A 23,950-nucleotide genomic window follows, 5' to 3' on the forward strand; every position below is an offset into this window, starting at 1 on the left:
TTTATTTATTAAAGTTTACCACATCATACATAATGCTATATCTACAGTATATGTTGCTTGTGGGACGGATATATTTAGTTGAACACTGGCTGAATTCATTATTTATACAGGTTTAGTTTTTTTTGGTTTTGTTTTAAAAGTTAAAGTGTTTTTAGTTAAATTTTTATATTAATAAGTTTTCTATTGTATAAGTAAAGTTACTGTAAACATAGGAAATACAGAAATAAATAAATGTACAAAATATATTTTCTAAAATATATCACAATTATGGTAAACATTACTTTTACAAAAAATAAATAAAAATACAAGCATTTTTTTGCTTATTGTCAAGCAAACAATTTCTCCATCTACCATACATCTATCAAACTCCATATAATTTCAGTCGGACGTCGAAACATCTAAAACTACTCGACATTTTGTTTGCCATACAACGTATATAAAATTCAGTCTCTTTATCGTCTCTATATAGATAGAGCTGTAGTTGTCAACTTGCAAACCAGCAGAAGACTTATATGTTAAGAGGTTGTTACCCATAGACACTCACAAGAAGGCTCGCGTGGAGGCTCGGCACGCTATTTTCTAGAAGTATGCTGATGACTGATATGGCTGACCACAATTGATCCGTTAAATTCTTTAAAGCACAATATGAAAGGGTCTGTGGCTTGTGGTCATTCCACACAATTATCGTACGTCATTTCTAAAGAATGTGCAAACAACAGCTGTGCAAATGCGCCCAAAACATATTTCATTGGGGTTTTACGTTGACAACATCCTTATATTACAAGGTTTTTAAAATATAGCATTTGTTCTAAAAATATAAGCACTTTGATAAAACGATGTATTCAATACTGCAAGGTTTTGCTGTGGTGTGATAGTATTTTGTAATTTAATTATGGGATTTTTAAGATTAGAATAAAAATTACGCACACACGAGCATTATGTATATAACATTAATCCCACATAGCCGGCCTAACACTAATTACATCTCTACCTAAAAGCGAATACGGTCGCAAATAATAACCTATATTGGAGCAAGTCTATAAAAGCTTGCCTCCTGAGATACGGGAAATAGTAGCAGACTCGCATCGAATACGCTTGCGAAGTTTTTTGATAGATGCTAGTCTAATGCAATAACAGCCTACGACTGTGGTGTGATATATTTCCCTTAATAACAACTGTACATCTATATATAAAAATGTGAGAACCATGTATCTACATAATAATTTAGTTCTCTGCTGCGTTATTTTTTATAACACCATCGCCCAGTTTATTTTTATATTTTGTTCTAAGTACACGCACATATTATCAAATGTATACACAATATTGTAAAAACTGTTTAATTAAAGGAATTGTCCATTCTTCTCTATATAAAAGTACATTTTCGAAGGCTAGTCATTTTTTAAAAATATAACTTGTAATTTTGACTTTCAAAAGCGCCTTTTTAACAGGCCTAATTGAAATAAATGATTTGACTTTTCATATTAAATTGCATATTTTTAGTAACAAATAATTACATTAAAAAGGTTATTATTGAATTATAATTAAACATATATTTATCTACATATTCCTATTTTTTAAAATTAGAACAGTACAATTAATTATGAATTAATACATTTAATTCTCTTAGTATTCTTTTTGTGTAAATACATACTTTATATATCTATAAGAAAAGACATCCACAGTGTTAGCCTCATAATCCCAATGCGGTCACTTTATCCAGATAAGTCTTATGGATCAAATAAGTATGCGATAACATCAAACTTATCGTGCTAACCTGGGCCACGTAAAAATATGGAAAAAATCATGGCTGCTGACAGGTATTGCGACTGCGGATGAGTTTTTGCATCTGGCACAGGACAGAAGCTTCTCGAGACCGACGGCCAACCTCCAGTAATGGAGATCCACCAAAAGAAGAATAACAAAGTTTCAAAATTGCCATGTGGTATTTAGCGATATTCAAAGTCCATTTTATGGCACAATTCTGGTTAAACCCGCATACTCTGGCAATGTATTGTGATTCATTTCTTTGTTAGACAACCTTTACATTTTCCGTTTTATGATATTGACACGACTATCTAATCAGTGCCGGCACCACATTGATAGTTATGTCTTATGACGCTGAAAATAGAGTTTATTTTGTGATAAGTACACAGTAGCTATGTACCGATAAAATAACAATCTTCGGGGCATTCCGCAGTTTCCTTTGTGCAAATTATATTTACTGTGCAAATCCTGCTTTTGAACTCCTTGCCTCTTGATATAAGACGAGCTTAGATATTTTTTTTATTCTAGTTTAGTTTAGTTTTAGTTACATTTCTAGAGCAACCTTTTTTTTTACTTTAGCCTCAGTAGGTATTTTTTATATATTACCTGCAAGACATGGCTTGTTATCGATAAGGCCACGTTGCCTAACAAGGGAGCGTTCAAGTATTACGTAACGAATTTTGGGGGGGGGGGTCCTCTTGTAAAACGTTACGATGCGGGGCGGGGATTGAATTACACGTTATTGTTAATATTATATTCCACTTTCCAGGACTTGACACGACATAATGGTAAGTTTTAGGTATAATGAGTCCCGGGTGGTAGTCACGAAACGTCTTACTACGGATACAGAAAACGTTACGGCACGTTTCATGGGGGAGGGGTCAAGAATCTCCAAAAATTGCGTGACGTGTTGTAAATTAATGAATGATCCTCGCATGTTTTAAATCAAATGGCTTGGTAAAGATTAAGGATGCCTTCAATAGGCTACCTGAGTTTGGAGTTTTACTGGTTTGCTATGAGGAAGAGAAGTAGGAAGCGCAAAAGTATTTTACCACGTGAACGAACTTGACATAATTTTGACATGCGATTTCTTGCATGCCCTGTTAACTTAGACATAAGGTACTATTTATGGCAAGGACTTTGCATGGGTGGTATGCATAAAAAAATTATGACCACATGTGCTAGCTAAATATTTATGTATTTATTGACTTAAAACTATACAAAAACCCTAAGAGCTTCCAATACGATGTGGCGATGGACAGAAAAAGAAAGTATCAATACATCGTAACGAAACCTTGCCTTAGGCACAGAAAGCAGATCATATGTCTATTAGATTGACAAATGATCATGAAACGGATACAGACATCTGAGGCACGGACTTAAAGGTTGTAACGCCATTGATTTTTATTTAGTAAATTCTATCCCGTGAATACAGGAACCTAATATATTACTATAGGTGATATTCTAGTCAAAGAACATTGTTTCTATGCAAAAAACCTTCACAAAGCAACGCAATACATCTTGACTGTTCACTTGTAAATATGGTCCATTGTGTTCAACACCCATTCTACGTACAGAATGAAATTTCCGTTTGAAACATGAAACCCCAGTGCTCCAATTGTGACGGAAATTTTAATGAACATGTGTTAGGCACTGAATTAACCCGGTGACCAAGCTGCATAACCTAAAATGCGTTCAAGAGTAGAACTTACTGTTTGAATATGTATACAAAATTATAGAGCAGTGTTGGCCTAGTGGCATCAACTTGCCAATTTTCGTTCGTTCTATCCCCGGCTGTGCACCAATGTTAAATTTACATTTACTAAGTTCGCAAGTTACTAAGTTAAGTCAAGGGCGTAGAGCGGGCAAAAAGATCTGGCAAGAATCTCTCCGCCACTCTTTTAATCGCTAAGTTTTGAGTCATACAAATTGTTTCAACTGGAGCAAATCAATCTTTATTGAATTATTTACGTTTAACCAGTTTTGAATTTGCTTTCTTTATATGTGCAATTAACATTCCATCTAAGCCTCGCTTCACTTTCAAGCTCCATAAACACAGAAACACACTGTGTCACACACCCTAACAATAATCCCGTGGCTCCAGCCTAAATGTATCTTGGCTACATATTGCATCGGTTTCATCACATTTCTTGCCTTCACCACAGGTGCAAGTTTTATTTGCACACATAGAAAGGAATTTATTTTATTTCACACCCACGATTCGAACAGTCGAACATACGCCATTAGCCACGCAACTAACTAGCTAGCAACACTGCTTACAACTTTTAATGTACATATATATTAAAATTAAAAAAAATAGTGTAAAACTCAAACTCGAAATAACTAATATTCATATAGGTAAGCAAGTACACTTTATGAACAGAAAAGAAGTTAAATTAATTGTAAATTTACATTTACTACCAGTTCGCAAGTCAACGGCGTAGAGCGGGCCAGAAGAACTGGCAAGAAACTTTCCGCCACTCTGTTTAATCGCTATCCTGTATATGTGAAGCGAAAATAAACATATATTTAGTTTTTACTAAAGTCATTGTTAAAAGGGTTGCTATCACGCGCGCAAGATAAGTCGAGAAACATCACACGTTCGTTTCCGGGGAGATAAGTTCAGATAACAGGCCTGTTAAATGCCACTTTAATTATATTGTGAATGAGGACATCAGTACTTTCTTTTAAATGATGTAGGCTTTAAATATAATTATGTTTTCAAAGTAAATCAAAGCTGAATTGTTCCACCATGTTTTACTGTTCCTTGTTTAGTGATGGTGATAAAAGACACCACTGGCGCTACAACCCTTGGCTTCACATATTGTTATCTGTTTCGTGATCATTATTTCTAATTGGTGGCATTTTGTGCCTGACAGACGCCGTCGAGTTTTGGTTCTAAGGCATGTCTGTTTTCTCAAAATGTTTTCCGTGTTTTGGTGCACTGCTGGGGTTTGAACTTACGAGTTGAGGAATGAAAATCGCACGCTTAAACCATTAGACCAACAGTGCTCATGGCAATAAAAGATCAGATAGTCACTATTATTGTTTTATTTGATTTGTTCTCTCAATCAATATGGGAATCAGATACTGATGAAAATATGTTTAAGAATATTCTATACAAATCTGAAAATGACATGAGAACTTAAGAAGGCGCAGAACCAGATCTGCAACTACCTCACAAAAGAGTAGCCCAGAATATCGCACTACACAGACGAGAGGACTCTTTGTATTGAAGAAGTTTCATTATGAAGAAACGGTATTTATCATATAGTCTATATGAAGTTACTTAATAACCATAACATACATATTAAAATTATAATGTTATAAACATACTTGTCTAAAATAAGCATAATGCAAACACAGCAAACGATGACAAAGCAACTAGCATTATGTACATACGGTTCATTACCAGGAGTGCTTCAAGTCTAATGACGCATTGTATGAATGAACAAGTGGCGCTTCAGAAACCAGTTCCATAAGCGATATAGAGAAAGGAATGTATTAATAATCTCTTAACATTAGTTAAGTTATTTAATTATTTATTTTTATTAAAGTATTCCTACAGCTACTCATTAAACAATATTCAAACAATTACATGCTACGCAAAAGCCAAAAACAGAATACACAAACATAAACATACAGCACAGTTTTATCTATTAATACAAAAAATATAACAAAGCATAACAAAGCAACACATACATCCTAAATTCTAAATTATAAGTTCTAAGATTCATTGATTATAGTCGATAGTAGATAGTCATTATAATAAATATTTAATATAAAGGAAGAATAACAAAGGCATTATTAATAAAAGATACCAGAGTTTTTTAAATATTTTTTTAGTCACATTAAATATATATTTTAGTAAATAAACAGAAGCGTAAACAAAATGTAAGCATCATCGCAGACTTGAAGCCAATATGAGCCTGACTTATAAATTATTATTTAACATTCTCGTTTCCGATAATGTGCAATAACATAAGTGTCACTCAGATTTACGAACTCTTCAATAAGTCAAGTTAGTTTTTTGTTCATCCAGCGTTACAAATCCACTCATGTTATCTCAGTTATAAGCAATGCATATTTTAAACAATTAAAGCCAGTTCCAGCTTCGAAGAAAACGTATCATTTAACATATATACAAGAACTGCCATCGAACTTAATTTGTTTTAAAGTTTTTTTTTTAGTTTTTGTTTACTAACCGTATTTGTTACGAGTCATTTTATATAAATACTAGCTGACCTGGCAAACGTCGTTTTGCCATGCACATTGTTTCCAGGAAACATTTTTTTAGTTCAATAAAAATAACCTATCTACTATGATAAAAAAGGGGTCGGTCGTAGATGGGTGACAATTAAGGGTTGTATGTATTTTTGTATGCTGTATCATAAAAAAATGTAAATTGTAAATAAAAACACTTAGGGGTTTGAAAGATAGATAGTAGCCGCTTCTCAGACTTACTTAATAAGCATAACAAAATTCATAAGCATCGGTCGAGCCGTTCCGGGGGAGTATGAGAACAAACATTGTGACACGAGAATTTTATATATATATATATATAAAGATTATATTATATAATATTAAGAATAGAACAGTCGTTAATCACGTTGTAAGGATCGACGTCTTAATTATAAAAAAAACTATATTAAGTCAATATCTTACGGTCATTCAGAAACAAAGCGAACCAATTTTAAAAAGGTAGGTACAGGCCCTCTGGCATTGATAGATATTTACCCGTTTTATAAAAATCATAATCAAATTTGCATGACACCATTGGAAAGTGTAAAGTAGCGACGAAACAAGCGTTACCAGCGTTTTCGTCGAAAGGAATCTAATCTTTGTAACATTCCTTCATTTTGTAACATAAATATTAATGATTTTCTTTGTTTGGAAAATTGGCAAAATTCTATTTAAAAATACGACATTACTGTACACCGTGGAATAATTGACGTATTATGAATTCATAAAGTATTTTTTGCTGTTCTCTTTAGAATGATGATCTCAATACTCAGGTAAACGTCGTTTTCGTCGTCATTTTCAAGCGCAGACAATTAAATTTGTGTAATATTACAATATTTTAAAGTTTGTTTTTTTTATTTTACAGGAGGCAAACACTCGGACTAACACTTGCCAGAAGGCTCGCAAGTGCGCTACCGGGCTTTTAAGTTAATGAGTTAATAAACAATAGGATAGAATCCATTACTAACGACTTTGTTTTTGTCTTAATTGTATACATTGTTTACATTTTATTCTAGTTATAAATGGGCTCCAACTCTGTAGTCAGTAGTTCTGGCATATCACTCTGTAATGCCAGTAGTGGCAGTACGTAATGTACTAATTTCAAGGCCATTTCTATTTGTTGTTAGGACCCGAATGGTCAATCCTATATACACAAAAATATTTAAATTGATTTAATGGAAACTGTTAAAGGTCAAAAACTTATGTCGTAATTGGTATCTAGGATAAAATGCTTGAAGCCCTGGCGGCTGATACTGGCTAAAATAAAACATAGGTCCAGTATAGTATAGTTAACCTCCTTATAACACGACACACTTATAATGCATTTTTATATTACGCGACTTCCGTTCCTCGTATAACACGGTTATTGCCCTATACAACGCAGGGATTGCACACATATTTCAGTACTGTGACATTTATAATAATTTGTACGCACTTATTTCCTTCATAATAAAGGATTTTCTTAATTAGATTTAAATCAACTTTAACGAAAAAGGATAAACAGGAATTATTTGTACATAACTCGTTATATGGGGTCATACAAGCTATGTGAGAATATTCCTACAACGCGGATCCAGTTTACCGTGTTATAGGGTATATAGGGTTTACTGTATTGGTTAATTAACACTGACTAAATCAGCAAAACAATAAGAATTTCACAATAATATTCAATAATTACCTTTTAGTCTTGCGTCATCATTTACGCACTACAAAAGTATAGTTTAATAAAAAAGTAACGAAATCTTTTACAATTTTTTTTAAGTCTTGACTGTAGCATCTGGTATGCATTAACCACTTGAAAAATTTTAGGTTTCTTTTCCAAGTCAGTTTAAGAGTTTGAAAATCGGTAAAAAATTGTATGGGAGTCACCGCTTTTTCTACATTTAAACAAAATAGAGCTTAAACTTTTAGAAATGTCGTAATCCAATAGAATCGTATCGTATCGAACATAATATGAGAAAAACTTGAGAAAATAAAAAGTCTGCAACTCTGATACCTGAGGTTTTTTAAATCATATAAATTTCCCCGACTCTTGTGGTGAGGGACTTTATTTTATACATATATTTTGTACAAACATATATATAAATACATACATTAAGAAATTTCCTAATATATATCCATATATATATACAAATATATATTACTACATATTTCTATTTTGATACCTGAGGTTGTAGGTTCGTAATTTAGATGTGTACCAAAAGACTTTTTGTCTATGTAGGCAATTAAACACTCGCTCGTACGCTCAAGAAAACCAACCTGACACACGTCGAAGACTTTATTTGCCACATAGGTTTCCTCCAATGATTCCCTTCGAGCTTCAAGCAAGTGTTAAATGCGCACTAAGAAAGGCCATAAGTGCACAGTCGCACTAACCAATAGGCATGACACTTCTCGCAGTTTATTAACACACAGAAATTAAAAATCTCTTTAACTGTTTACTAAGCTTGGTTATCTCGGGAAGATATGATATGATTCATTTCAAAATTTTATTTATGTTCGATAGTCCATTGTTAAGGAAGACTATATGTATTATAACACTACGTTACGACCGAACATACAAAACAAATTTCAAAAACACATATCAACATAATTTTAATATTATTTTTAAACAATATTTCTCACGTCACGCTCTCAAAATTTAAATAAAAACTATTTCTCGAAAATGCAAATATTCTCCTCAATCTACTTGATACGGATTTGTAACTTTTATTTTTATACTTTCGATATTATTATAATTTCAGCGGTTTTAATTGTGGTAACGTAGCTTGGCCTTTGATAATTTTCACAGGCGATCAGCGTTCTGCGCCTGCGCCTTGATTATTATCACTGTACTAATATGTATGTACAAACCACGGGGGTAAAGAATGTGTTAGTTTTAAAACCCCTAATTAATTGATAATATTTTTTGTATCTAAATGTTATTATTTGATTGAGCAGTGTTGGCCTAGTGGCTTCAGCGTGCGACTCTCATCCCTGAGGTCGTAGGTTTGATCGGCTCGGCTGTGCACCAATGGATTTTCTTTCTATGTGCGCATTTAACATTAGCTCGAATGGTGAAGGAAAACATCGTGAGGAAACCTGCTTGTCATAGACCCGAAATGTCGACGGCGTGCGTCGGGCACAGAAGGCTGATCAACTACTTGCCTATTAGTTTAATAAATGATCATGAAACATATACAGAAATCTGAGGCCAATACCTAAAAAGGTTGTAGCGCCATTGATTTATTTTATTTTAAATGTTATTATTGGTAAATAAAAACAGACTTCACGCGCGAATATTGTAACTGCGTTATTCCTTTTATATTTCACAAACATGTCCCTTAATAGTTGACGCTAAATCGGTGTCACTCAAAGGATGACAATTGTCGATTTTGACTTTGACACACGAACCGGAAATGGTTGGTGTTTCGGCTTAAAGCATACGTATCTGGATCTTGAACCGGTGTCTCGTGCGCACTCACATTTAACCGTATTAATATTTTACTCATTACAATAATTAAAAATCTAGAGGACGACACAGCACCGTTAATGGTAGTAGTCTTAGACTGCTAAAAGTTTGGATTTCTTTTACCATACGCGACCGCCAAACCAGCGCATATTAATTACCGAGGGCATCCTGGATACAGCTTTCGGATACACACACACAATGTTTATGAATGTTTTGTCTTTAAGTTTTCTGCAAAGTGACAGCGATAAGGACATAAAGCTACTCTACTAAAATTTTAAAGCCCATTTAACAGTTGTAGTCACCACGGAAAGAGTATTTAAAACAAATGAATTTGTTTTAGCATTGTAAACGTATTCAACCCATTTCCCACGATTTCTTTAGGACATTAGGTTAGACAGTTGTTGTTTTTACGTCTGTCCCTATATCCAAATAACCTGTTTAAGCCACTAAGAGTACCTAAACGATTATGATTACTACTAATCGTAAATACAGCGTGTCGTATTCCTCGTCAATCCCATCTGAGTTAAAAATTCAGAAGATAGCTATTACAGCCGGTGATTTATTCCATAGACAGCAATATGAGTTGTCATTATGTTCGATATTCCATATTATTTTTTGAAGAAAATTAGGAGGTATCTTTTTCATAGGATAACACAATTAACAATTTGACATCACAATCATACTAGATAATTTACATCAACGTCAACTCGTTTATAAGATTTGTTTGCGACATTTGCGAAATTTCGAATGCCTACATGATTTGTCACCCCAGCTTGCACCTGTAGACTGAGTGGTGAAAAGTCTGGGCGCGTCACTCTCGGAGAAAGTGTACTACAAAGTGCGGACCCCAATTGGGTTGCGACCTCGAAATTCAACGGCTTCGGGCTTTTTTGAACTCTTCGAACCGGTTGAGACCAACACTAATGCGATTTTGTGCTCTACGGTCGAGTCGCGATGTTAGAAATCAATTCATTTGAAAATCGAACGTTGGATATTAAATATTTGCCACAGATTCAATTTAGCGGTTCATTATTTTTTATCTGTAACTAATAGTTTTTCTTTGGTTTTTAATAGATTTTAAATTCATCGAGTTCGTACTTGTTGAACCGTAATATTTAATTTCGTAAATGTTAACTATAATTAGATATTGCACTGATAATAATTAATTCATCATGAAATGATTAACACAATGAAAGACAATCGTGTTTTCTCTGGATAAGCTTTAGACAAACCTACATAGATAAGATTAAGCATTGTGTATGTTATCTGTTATCAGGTGTTCTAATATGATAATAGGTTTTTGTAGTGACAATATTTTACTCTTTGAAATCTTCTAATCTAATGCCTATTCGAAACTAACACCAGATAAATTATAAACTGAAAAAAAAATATATTTAATAATTCTAAAATAGAATGTGTATCTGCTTCTTCTTTTTGTATAGATATATGTATCTCGAAAAGATGATTGATTTTTAATTATCAAATTTAAATAATAAAATCTGGTACTGGCTAGTTATCATTTATCATTATTATATATATATATATATATTGAATAATCTTTAACAACACTCTTTTAACTTGTTTTAAAATAAGCCACAAAACAAGTCACTTGGACAGCATTCATTGAGTTTTTAAGCAGAATATAGAATGATATAACCACAAAATAGATTTACTTTTCCACAAGGGAAAATATCAGTATTTACCTCTATAAATTGTTTAGGCTATAAGTGGAAAAATAATACCAAAATAATTATTATTATTATATATTAAATATTACCTTCCCACCGAATTATAAAATTCGTCACTGAACCGACCAAAAACCCAAAAATAGATTGGTATATTCAAGTAAATTTCCAATTCATTATGCCTGTAAGAATAATTTCTTATTTTATAAAATATCTCATTTCATATTTGAGACGTCTTGAATATTGAAACAAAAAGTTAAACATTAAAAAAAAATACTTTTTATATACCTAGGTAGTAAATATAAAATTAACAACGCGTTAAATTTAAGGCCCTCAATATTAATGATATCTTACTTTTCGCTAAAATTAAAAAAAAATTGAAAAATAAAAAGTTTTCTTACCTTGACTATTTCGGCGATATTCGAACGAAAATCACAACGAAGCAAACGCAAAACAAAACTATATCACTATATTGTAGGGATCGTAATAAATCCACTGTCCATAGGATTGATCATTATAGAATTTAAAAAGTATGGAAAACAATCACTGACTAAAAAAAACACAGTTCAACATTCGCTTTGGAATGCTCACATTTGAAGCCGCGGCTCACTTCGAATGTAAAATATCTGTAAATTCTAATTAAAACCTAAATACCGCACCATAATAATGATGATTTCACGAATTAGCTTTGTTAGTAAACTTAACAGAAAGTTTCTGAGAGTTAAGATTTTCGACACTGACTGTCACTACACGCATGCATCACCAATAAATACACAACAGCTACGCTGAACGGGCAAAACAAGAATGTCAAATTCAAAATGGCGGTCGGGTAGGCACTGTACAAAATGCACAAACTTTAATCCTACTAAATAAAGTAGCACGTGTACACGTTGCAAGTTCAATGTTTATGATGTTTATTCAACATAGTTACATTATAATGCTTAGTAATTCTTAGTGGTGAAAGCAGATGGCACTCCTGAATTTTTTATATATTTTAAATGGAATTTTAAGTAATTTTTAAATTGTAAAATTTACAAGAATTTTATCGATCATCAATACAAACTGCATATTAATGCGGTATATAAGATAAATTATATCCGTAATATAAAAAATAAATTAATGGCGCTACAAACTTTTTTAGGTCTAGACCTCAGATTTCTGTATCTGTTTCACGATCATTTGTTAATCGAATATAGGCAAGTAGATAAGCCTTCTGTGCCTGACGCACGCCGTCGACTTTTTGGTCTAAGGCAAGCCGGTTTCCTCACGATGTTTTCCTTCACCGTTCGAGCTAATGTTTAATGCGCACAAGAAAATCCATTGGTGCACACCCGGGGATCGAACTTACGACCTCAGGGATGAGAGTCGCACGCTGAAGCCACTAGGCTAACACAGCTCTTATCCGTAATATGTATGTAATATAATTTTATATGCAATTCTTTATTAGGTATATTTAATTTCCGGAATGGTATCATGACGATCCAACTAAAAATATCAATTCATACGATTAAAGGAGAGGTAATAAAAAAATATGTTAGTTATATAAATATAATAATACTGGTATAAATAAATATTATTTAAATAGGTAGTTCAACCCCAACATTATTATTTACTAAGCAAGTGGTTCTACTCACTGAGGTCATGCATTTGAACCTCGACTATGACCGCTGTCACTTTTCCACGTCAAATACGACAACCTTAAATTATGCATTAAAAATTCCATATCATTACGCATTACAATTGCAATTACAATCAATATTTATTAATAATGAACCCATGTTATTTTATTTATATATTTAATAAGCTTAAAATCATTGAAGCAGGCAGCCATCAAATTAAAAAGAAAATAATGTTCAAAGGCGACATCTCGTATATGTCAAATCCTCAGCCAAATTCTAAATGTCGAGACTACACCATAATACAAACAGATTGTAATAAATGTGGTAAACGAACAAAATTACAGGTGTCTTTTAAAATTATGCGTGATATTTTGGCATAAAATAAACTAACAATATGGCTCTGGATTTGGTCAGCATCGCACAACCACATTATATTCCTGGGTATATCTTATCAACTAATAATAACTCAAGTTTCTTTGGTGAATTTTGTTTGACTATAATAAGAAATGAAAATATTGCATAAAAATCTTATCTAAAGAACTACATATTATAATTTAGTTTAGATTATATTATAATCATCTTGAAAGGGAAAAAAAGAAAAAACCATAGATAATTTAAGAACCGTAATCCATGTATAATTTGTACTGTGCAGCAATTACTTTAGCTGTACATTTAGACCAAGAATATGTTACCTTAGAGCTAGTGTTAAATGCATATTTAAAATGATAAGTCCATTCATACTCAGGAGGAGAGTAACACGCTCAAGCACGGCTTTTCCTGCTCCAGCTATCGCCCAACTAATTTGATACATTTTAGCTCGAAATTCGTTGTCAATTATAGCGAATCCCGAATTAAATAACATTCTAGCTGATTAACCCAACCTAAAATACCCGTTTAAAAAATATTTACAGAAATATCTTTCGTTGCATTAATGATATTTCGTCAGATACACTGGTCACTGTCCCGAATACAAATACCGCATTGGCGATACATATGGCTCGACCACACATAAGATCCTACTGGACCCCAGTGTCAATCACTCGGAGAGGCTGGTGCTGTCTGACAGAACGGCAGATGACTTCCAGGTGTGATTCCAATACAAATAATTAGGGAAAATTCATTAAATATTTCCTCTTTATAATATTACTATTGCAACAGTGTTATAAAACATTACGCGTTGTAATTAATTATATATTCTTAAAATACTCGAGGGTCGTAATTTTGGTATGTATTATTGCGCGTACTGCCTACACCTGGTTAGACCCAACACGGCTAAACAGCCAGCTGTCCATGATACGTGACTATATAATATTATCTACATAGGCTGTGGTTGCTGTAGCGTGGGCTACACATTCTAATGGAGTGTAGACATTACATGCAACGTCTGAAGCAAATTCGATAAACTGTTCTCTGATTTATGATTCCCGTGATCATGTTTTTTAGAGAAAAACATTTTAATACTAAGTAGCGAATTTTGTCTCAGAACCAATGCTTTTCAGATATTTCGTCCGCCACAACAAGCTATCGATGTAGTCAACGCTCGGTTTCGGAATGGTGATCCGGTTTATAAACACCCGATGATACCGGGATATGAAGGTGAGTTCAGCATTTTTTTAATTATATTTGTTTTATATAAAACAGAGTGCAAACGGGCAGGAGGCTCATCTGGTGAAATTGCCGCAGGTGGATACTCAATGCCAGAGGGCTCGCAAGCCTTTTAAGAATTGGTACGCTCTTTTCTTAAATGGTCCTTAGTCGAATTTGTTCGGAAATACTTCAGTGGACAGCTGACTCCACATAATGGTGGTGGGCAACAAAACCTGCATTAAACGCTCGGTTGTGGAACGACGTCGAGATGATTCGTATTCTGCTTCGTCTGCTGATGAAACTGACTGCAGCTGCAGGTATATTAATCCGAACAACTCCTTTGATTACGGGAGAAGCTAACCGTAATTAGATAATTACGGTCATGTACTGATTAGTCACCTCTTTCAAGAACAAATGTAGCGTTCGCGTGAGGGGAATATGGTTTTTGTCTCTGCACAAAGATAAAATTAATATTACTATCTAGCCTAACTTAAGACTTATAAGTAATTTAAGTCTTACCTAAGATACTAAAAAGGATATTTAACATAAAGAAGTGTCCTATAACTCTACTTGCAGTCTCTATTAAAGTCTTCTCTTTCTGGGTTTAGCACTTAACAGTATCAAAAAAAGTAGTCAGTCGTGAAAAAAAGGAATAAACACAGGTTAAGACTCCAGGTGGTATATGACTGCCGCACCCTACTGTAAAAGAAGGGGAAGCGAGACGACGGCCTCCACTCGCCTATGAATATGGAATATATGTGTATATACTAGCGGATCCGACAGATGTTGTCCTGTACACACGTCTTACATACAAAAACAATATCTAATTCTCGACTCCACTTGCACACACAAATAATTTCATCGAAATCTGTCCAGTCGTTTAGGAGTTTAATTACGAACACCTGCACAGATGATTTCTATACCAGCTGTTTATTTGCCGTATAGATAAATAACCTAAATGCCGACTGCCGATACACACGTACAGTAGAATTATATATATATTATATACAGTGTATATATAGTATAAAATACAGTGTATATACCCTGTACTTTATATATATAAAGATGAAGAAATTATTAACGAAATATGTTTCTAAAATAAGGTCCCGACCAAAAGAGTTATTTTATGATAAAAAAGAATTTAAAAAATGCGTAAAACTTCGTGAAAGTAAGTCAATTTTAAATTCAATATTTTAATCATAAAATTGCAAAAAAACTTAATCATTAATTTGTTATTTATTTATTTTAATTGTAAGATATATCGTATCCAACAGTTATTTAACTTATACAGAACATCTAAGTAAAAACCGGCCATCTATAGTGGCTGGTTTTATAATATATATATAATAAACCTCAACGATTAATTGAACATGTTCGAATGAAGCTATAAGAAATTACCAGGAATAAATCTGACGGGGCCAATCTAATTATCTTCAGAGGAAGCTATATCTGACAGAACTGTGCCTGGATATCAGATTAAGCTAACGGGAATCACTTCATTTGCAATTATTGTGAGCACATTCCCGAGCAACTAGAACCTACTTGATATGATTGCTTGCAATAAAATATACAGGATTTGTTAAGTTTTAAGGATATGCTAATCTGTATTTGGACTTTTGTGTTGGCTATTTTTTTAATGACAGAATTTGATTTGATTATTCAATATTGCCTTGAAACAACGATTGTAGTGGGCATAAAAAATTTCGATACTATTTTCATAGTACGATTTGTCTTTAGCCTCAAAATGGGCTTCAGTTTCGGCGATTACCGCTTCATCAATGCAAAGTCTGAGAACAGGAAAGTCGCCAAATCTGGAGATGAGGTGGTAGCGGAAGCAATTCGAAGCCCAATTTATGGAACCATGCCATTTCACGGTGCATAGTCTTGATGTAACAGCACTTTCTTCTTCGAATGGGACCGTTTTTTCACGATTTTGTCCTTCAAAAGCACTTATATTATTGTTTCTGTTATCGGATCGTTTGTATTTGTTTTATTATAAATCTTAGAGTGTGTGCCTCTCTCACTAATTGAAATAATGAAAAAGTATTTAAATCACAAACATTTGGTAATTTAATATACCGAGAGACCATGCGAAAAATTGTGATTCATATTTATATTCAGCGGTGTGTTGAGAGGTTACCAATGATTCATTGTGTAGTCTAAAGTGTAATCAAACGATCGAATTCTGTCTTAACCACAAATCGTTTTGGAAGTCTTAATGAGAAATATAATTTTAATTTTAGTTCTTAATGATACATATTAAAAATGTTGTTGTATAAAAATATGATTTGTAAAAATTCTTTTTTACCACATTTAGTTTTAAGTTGTCTTAAATAGCATTGGCCTAGTGACTGGAGCGTGCGATGTCTCAAGATGTGCGTTCGAATCACGGCAATGGATTCTTCGTTCTTAGTGCATATTTAACTCTTTCTAAAAATCGACAGCTTGTGTCAGGCACAGAAGGATGTTCAGCGGTTGCTAATTAAAAAGAAGTGATCACGAAATCCGAGGCCGAATCTGAGGCCTCGACCTAAAAGGTTGTAGCGCCCCTGGTTAAACAACTCTAATATATTTATTTTCAACAGTTCATTTTGTTTCAAAATATTCCGACATGCTTGCTTTAATTGCTATCAACCACGACTTCGATGGATTTGTGAAAAGATGGTTAGGTGTCTCTTTGATCGATTCGGCTTTTGCATCCAGTATTTAAGTATTAATGATCAACGAATTTAATAGGCTTCCTACCACGATTGAACGCCCACTTCGGACAGCGGTATACCGTAGCAGCCACAGAGGCCTTGTCCGAGTTCCAAAAATTACAACTTAACCAGCGCTCAGCCAGGAACCAGCTTGAAAGAGTCGTGGACTTGCAAGCAGGGAAAGGCCAACCATGGAACCTGGTTGATCGATTTGTGAGTTTATTATACTGGGTACAAAATGGAGGAATGGGAGAAATGATTGAAAAAGAATGACTGTTTTTTGGACGAGATGTTTTCGTAGAAGAAATATAATTGTTACCAAGGATTTTCTCTTCTTAGTCGGCGACTGCGGAGTTTAAGTTGCCATTAGTGGTGGTGCGACCGGAATGTGCGGGAATATTACGAGACCTGCCAATGGATGAACCGAAACTGTCACCGGCATCTCATTCAATCAGTCCATACTTCATGGAGGATTCAGATCCACAGAAATATATAAAGAAAGGTGAGCTCTTAGAAGGTGGCTTCAAGATTTACTTTGCTAAGTCAAGTGTGTAAAAAAATGATGGAATTAAGAACAATAGCAAGGCAAGCTACATAAACACATGTACATGCTTTAAAAACACAACAGTAATGAGGTTATATATGCTTAAAACGTTTTGTCATAGAGACTGGTGCTTTGACAATTTGTTGGCAAACGGAAATCATTTTTTGTTGTCATTTTTTCATCAGTCGATTATAAATTTTAACTAATGTCTTACGCAAAAATTCATCAATCTTTTGTCAGAAATCAAATTTGGGGTTATAATCCAGCCGAATCTGTTCGTTAGTTTAATTGATGTTATTAACATTATATATATTATTAACATTATATACATCGAACTATCATACATGCCTGAGTCCCTAGTTATTTTTTTGTCTGTCTGTCTTTTATCCGGCCATTTTAATATTAGGTGTCGCATTTCAGGTTTTGCTGGTCACGTACCATACGGATTCCAGCGGTTTGGCGACTCATCAAAGAAAGTTACAAACTCGGCCTTGTGCGATTTCTCATCTAATTACAGGCGACGTCAAAGTACAGAATGGGCGCCTGTAAACGTCGTCAAGTATGTATTAATTCCTGTTATGCTTAAAGAAATATTTATATATATAGATTTTTTTATGAAACTTAATGGTTTTACTTGCTTAACCTCTAACGATTTAATAAATGTTTGTCGTACCTACGTCGGTTGTGATTTTTTTTTAACATTATCTTGAATACTAGATTAGAGTAATTCGCTCTGTGGTCATTATGTATTGATCCGTGATTGAATAAGTAAATTGTCAGTTTCTTTCAAATTTTTAGTGTTTTGAATTGTTGTTTGTTAACCCGATAGAAATCATATAAACACGCGTTAAATTTTCAAACGAGTTAAAAATGCCGAAAAAGAAGATTATGCCGGAACTCTCAAAAGAGGAAAAGATGGTGATTGTTATATCGGAGATAATTCATGAATTGCAAGCAGCTCATCGTCAGGGTAAAGATGTTAACCTCAATAAAATGAAAACGAGGATTTCATCTAAGTATGGTCTGGACACATCACCTCGGCTAGTCGATATCATTGCAGCTGTGCCATCAGATGCCAAGAGTTATTTGTTACCAAAGCTGAAAGCGAAACCCATTCGTACGGCATCTGGAATTGCTGTAGTAGCAGTAATGTGTAAGCCTCATCGTTGCCCACATATTAACTTTACCGGTAATATTTGTGTTTATTGCCCCGGAGGACCTGATTCTGACTTTGAGTATTCGACTCAGAGTTACACAGGTTATGAGCCCACATCAATGCGAGCAATTCGAGCAAGGTATAATCCATACTTACAAACTCGCCATAGGGTTGAGCAGTTAAAACAGCTGGGACATAGTGTTGATAAAGTGGAATTTATTGTTATGGGTGGAACTTTTATGAGCCTTCCTGAAGACTACAGAGATTATTTCATTAGGTAAGTAGCAACATAATTTGTTCTATCTAATTGTAATGGGACAAGCCGATGGTGGCGTATAGTTTATTGCTAAGAAAGCAAGATTTTTTACCATTATTTGTAACTAATTTACATTATAAAATTTCAATTGATGTATTACAGAAATGGAAATAGTTTCTCTCATAGAAGTTAAATATAACTTACATTCTAGGAATCTTCATGATGCTCTGTCTGGCCACACTTCAGGCAGCGTTGCGGAGGCTGTGAAATATTCAGAAAAGGCAAAAACTAAATGCATTGGTATCACTATTGAGACTAGGCCTGATTACTGCCTACAGAGACATATGAGTGACATGCTTAATTATGGATGTACTAGGTAATTATTCCACTAGTAAAATTATTGTAAGTTGGATATTAACCCAATGGCCAGACTCAACTGGTCACTGAATCTTTGTTACTAATTGTGTGTGTGTGTGTAAATAAAAATGGAACATTTTTCTTAAGATACCAGCCTTCCATGCCAATTTTTTTTCTAACATATTAAATATAAAGTAATATACACATGCATGACATTATATTTAAGTATAATTTATTTGTGCTTTTACAGGCTAGAGATAGGAGTTCAGTCTGTGTATGAGGACATAGCCAGAGACACGAATAGAGGCCACACAGTCAAAGCTGTTTGTGAGAACTTCTGTTTGGCTAAGGATGCTGGGTTTAAGGTAGTTTGGATTTACAAAATTTATTCTTAGTATTTATTAGAAAAGGTAGATGAGATTTAGGTAGCCAATTCAGTTGTCTGGTATTTAAAGATAGATTTTTACAACAATGTTAGCTTTACAGTTGTTCTAATAGGTTAAGTATTGAAACTCATGTTAAAGCTACAGAAACTTGTACTATATAATATATTGTTGTATAACATTTTAAACTAAATTTATTCTCTCTCAAATAGTGAATAAGTACATGACAAATGAATTAAAAATTTAATACATTTTAGAACATTATAATCCAAATGATGTTTATTTTATACTTATTCCAACATAATTTAAGAAAATACCTATGAATTTCAGATTGTAGCCCACATGATGCCAGACCTACCAAATGTGGATTTAGACCGTGATGTAGAACAATTTAAAGAGTTCTTTGAGAACCCAGCCTTCCGTGCTGATGGTCTTAAGATTTACCCAACTTTGGTCATTAGAGGCACCGGCTTGTATGAGTTGTGGAAAACTGGGCGGTACAAGAGTTATCCTCCATCTACATTGGTTGATTTGATAGCTAAGATATTAGCTATGGTTCCGCCTTGGACTAGAGTTTACAGGTAGTTTTTAAGTACTTGTATTCCTAATTTCTCCAGTAAGGAGCTACTCTCAAAAACAATATTAAACGCCTAAATCTTGTAATATGTTAAGAACCCTAATTGTGATAATAAATATTGATTTAAAAACAATTTCAGAGTACAAAGAGACATTCCAATGCCTCTAGTGTCATCCGGAGTGGAGCACGGTAATCTCCGAGAGCTTGCGTTACAGCGAATGTCAGATTTGGGTACAGATTGTAGAGATGTTAGGACCAGGGAGGTCGGAATACAGGAGATACATAATAAAGTCAGGCCATATCAGGTAAGATTCCTTGATTTTTAAAATAATTTGTCTGCTTTTGATATTGTAAAAAATATTAAAATTGAATTTACATATGTATTTTTAAAACATAAGTCTAGGCCAGTGTGTTGAACAAAAAAACTATTTGTAAGCGTTACCATTTTTAGTTAAAAACAAATTTCTTATTTGAAAAAACAAAGCCTTTTAAAAATTTGATAAAGGTAAATAAATAATTTATTGCTTCAGGTGGAACTGGTGCGCCGTGATTATGTTGCAAATGGTGGATGGGAGACCTTTCTCGCATATGAGGATTCCGATCAAGATATCCTAGTTGGTCTCCTCAGATTGAGGAAATGTGCCAAAGACACATATAGACCTGAGCTCAAACCGGGACCAAATGCCAATTTCAAACAATGCAGTATTGTTAGGGAACTGCATGTCTACGGATCAGTTGTACCGGTGTGTGACTTGTTTTAATCATTTCAAAATTGATTTCATTGGAAAACTTTGTTAGTTTTGATAGTGTTTTCGTATTTGTATGGCCACTTTTAGGGTAAAAGCCTCCTTTATATTCTATTTTCATTTAGGTTTTTCTTGCTAGTTCTATTACGTCATCTGTCCATCTTTTCTTTTATCATCTTGTGCTGTAGGTCCAGTTTGTGTTTCAAGTGTCCATCTTATTCATGTAATCACCATCCAACTACTGCTTATTTTGTCTAAATCTATAAATAAAACATTTTAGGTAAATGCACGCGACCCAACAAAGTTTCAGCATCAAGGGTTTGGTATGCTTCTCATGGAGGAAGCGGAAAGGATTGCTTTAGAGGAACATGGATCAGACAAAATGGCCGTAATATCAGGAGTAGGCACCAGGAACTATTATGCGAAGATTGGTTACCATCTAGAAGGACCATATATGGTCAAGATGTTGGCATAAATTGTTTTATTTTCGACGAATATGATTTTCAGATGTGATCAAGATGTTAAGAAATAAGGTTTATATAATGTTTATTTTTATGATTAAAATATGAAATTCCGGCTTTTAGTTATGAAGCACCAAATACACACACTATATCAAGTTTATACGGTTTTAAATGTTAAATTTTTTTATTTAAAACAGTTTCACCTCAAGGCAACATAGTTTTTTGATGTAAACTGAAACCAGATTTAAGCTTCATTAAGTTTTTTAGCTATAACATATATAAACGAATCATTAATATGTGACGTAAAAAGTGGATGTTTGATGTCTATAGTATTGGATGTTTGTTAAATGTTGACTTCAACTAAGCCTTTTTCCATAACATAAAAAAAAAACTCCTAGTTCAATGAATGTAGATTTTAATGGCATAAGTAATCTTGGAATACATAACTTAATTTAATTATTTAATTAAAACTGTCCAGAAGAAAGCTTGTACAAATTACATTTTGTTTTTGTAAATAAATGATCACATTTCAATACAGTTAGAATTTACAAAAATATATAAAATTTATATGATGGCCTGAATTTAAAAAAAACTTTATTTCTGATGTTCCTATTTCTATGGCCTCAATAATATATGGTCATCTGTAAATATATATGTAAATTACAAATCCTGATAAATAAATTCGTTAATAGCTATAATTTCTGTAGAAATGATTTGCACGAGTTTCTAAAAATAATTCGAATCCTTTATAATACATATTTATATACAGAAATGGGTGGAAATGTAAAACAGACAATTTACAATAAGTTTTCGTTTAGTTGTCTTTTGACAGTTTCGGCCGCGTGTCTGTGTTTGGACTAAGATGGTATGGACATTGTCAAACGATTCGCGCCAAAACTGCGTCGTTTTACGTTCTACCTCACTGACACTGAAATTAAAGGTTTTTCATACAAATACTTTCTAAAACCTACGGCAGGACTATTGTTCATTATATCTAATGACTAAAAAAGTAGTGGTAAAACTATAAAATTGATGTCTACTTTTCAATGTTGTAATTTTATGGTATTAAATAAATTCTATAATATAGTTTTTTATTCGTAAGTACTTTTTGTATGACTGGTCAGTCACTTCCTGAAGGAGAAACCAGTGTTTTTTATAGAGGTTATAGATACCGGCAAACATCTTAAATAAATGTCCTTGCCTGCGCAGAAGCGATTTTTAGATATCACTGGGAGGCGGGGGGAGAGTGACGTCAATCGCGTGATTGGCGTGATCAGTTGACGTTTGTGTCCCTCGCTGTGTACGATGCGCAAACATTCCCCCACTCTCTTGTTTAATGCTCAAGAAGTTTGCCGGTATCTGTAAAATGTAGAAACTATGGCATTTTTCGTTTGATGTGACCATTCAGAATCGAAGGAAACCCGCCATGGTTTTGTCTTTTGTTTTTAATTCTTACCACCGCAATCTCTTTCTGATAAGGAATTAGTTCAGGGCTTTGACTATTTTATATAAACGTCTTAAGTATTTTTGTAGCCTGTTTTGATACGTCATCATCATGTCCTTTCCAGACCGGATCCTCCTCTATCCATAAATCCTACGGAGATTTATCACAAACACGTCGGTATGCTGCCAAACTATGCAGGCCATGTTCCTGGGTGTCTCTTTAGGTAAGTTATAAGTGTATAATGTAACGCAATATTTTTTTTATTGGGTTCAATACACATAAGTGTTCATTACGTCGTCTTTGCCTAAGCAACTTTTTGCCTAAAAAAATAAAACATGCTCATAAGTTCCAACTACAACATACCAGATTGTCACACAACTTTTAAGTAGGCAATTTATTGTGTCTCACATTGGTTAATAAGTTTGTCCTCTCTTACAAATTTGTCAAACATCGCATATAAAACTAAAAGCGAGTTTATTAGCTGTTCTATAGTCTATTAATGAAAGGTATGTCACAAATTTATTATATTTTAAACAAAAGCACTAGTTTTCTGTCAGTCTTTTGTTTAAGCTATAATTAACAGACAGATCATTTCACTATAGTTTAAACTTTAAAGTGATTGCAAATCAAAACTTAGCGTTACAGTAGTATACAGTCAAAATCGTTTTTGACATATGCGAGCCATATTTCCCGCTAGTTGTCTGAATTTTAGTGTTCCAGTAAAACTACGAGAAAAGTTTTGATACTTTAAAAATAAACGTCGTAAAAACTATAGACTTATTGTATGTCATAATATAATCTATACTTAATTTTCCTCAGATTTGGTAAGACATATGGAAATGATACTCGTGATGCGAAGAGATGGCTTCGCGGCGACTTCAAACCTTAAATTGTCGAGAATTAATGAAACTTGATTGTAAACATAACAAATTTTATATTATATACAATATTACATATATTTATACAATTAACGTTTTTA

At 33.5% G+C, this 23,950-nt stretch overlaps 2 protein-coding genes across 7 annotated transcripts in view; one reads left to right on the forward strand and one right to left on the reverse strand.

Annotated features, from left to right (window-relative positions):
- The window catches only part of LOC123707881, a 53,869-nt gene extending 41,938 nt beyond the window's left edge, over window positions 1–11,931 (reverse strand). The window contains exon 1 of the mRNA XM_045658218.1: window positions 11,544–11,931. The gene's annotated coding sequence lies outside the window, so the exon portion shown is untranslated. The remainder of the gene's footprint in view (window positions 1–11,543) is intronic.
- A 1,083-nt stretch (window positions 11,932–13,014) lies between these two features.
- LOC123716576 (elongator complex protein 3) lies at window positions 13,015–23,938 on the forward strand. 6 transcript variants are annotated; one of them, XM_045672422.1, is made up of 12 exons: window positions 13,015–13,202; window positions 13,708–13,846; window positions 14,261–14,357; window positions 17,085–17,260; window positions 17,387–17,549; window positions 18,012–18,150; window positions 19,215–19,379; window positions 19,611–19,725; window positions 20,074–20,324; window positions 20,460–20,625; window positions 20,851–21,063; window positions 21,347–22,391. In XM_045672422.1, exons 1-12 carry the CDS (start codon window positions 13,156–13,158, stop codon window positions 21,539–21,541), a joined length of 1,866 nt encoding a protein of 621 aa, XP_045528378.1. In that variant the 5' UTR covers window positions 13,015–13,155; the 3' UTR covers window positions 21,542–22,391. The 6 variants fall into 6 exon arrangements, with proteins under 6 accessions (XP_045528378.1, XP_045528612.1, XP_045528640.1 ...); XM_045672656.1 differs by lacking the exons at window positions 17,085–17,260; window positions 17,387–17,549; XM_045672501.1 differs by lacking the exons at window positions 13,015–13,202; window positions 13,708–13,846; window positions 14,261–14,357; window positions 17,085–17,260; window positions 17,387–17,549 and adding exons at window positions 17,751–17,865; window positions 18,421–19,024.
- The last annotated feature ends 12 nt before the right edge of the window (window positions 23,939–23,950 follow it).

This window comes from Pieris brassicae, chromosome 1 (assembly GCF_905147105.1).
Source record: "Pieris brassicae chromosome 1, ilPieBrab1.1, whole genome shotgun sequence".
Taxonomy (NCBI): Eukaryota; Metazoa; Arthropoda; class Insecta; order Lepidoptera; family Pieridae; genus Pieris; species Pieris brassicae.

Excerpts from the sequence above, each read along its gene's own strand:
- LOC123716576 (XM_045672422.1), top strand. The coding sequence starts at position 13,156 with ATGGCTCTGGATTTGGTCAGCATCGCACAACCACATTATATTCCTGG. Across the intron at positions 13,203-13,707 it reads CAACCACATTATATTCCTGG|ATACACTGGTCACTGTCCCG; the intron begins GTATATCTTATC and ends ATATTTCGTCAG. Across the intron at positions 17,261-17,386 it reads GGAACCTGGTTGATCGATTT|TCGGCGACTGCGGAGTTTAA; the intron begins GTGAGTTTATTA and ends TTCTCTTCTTAG.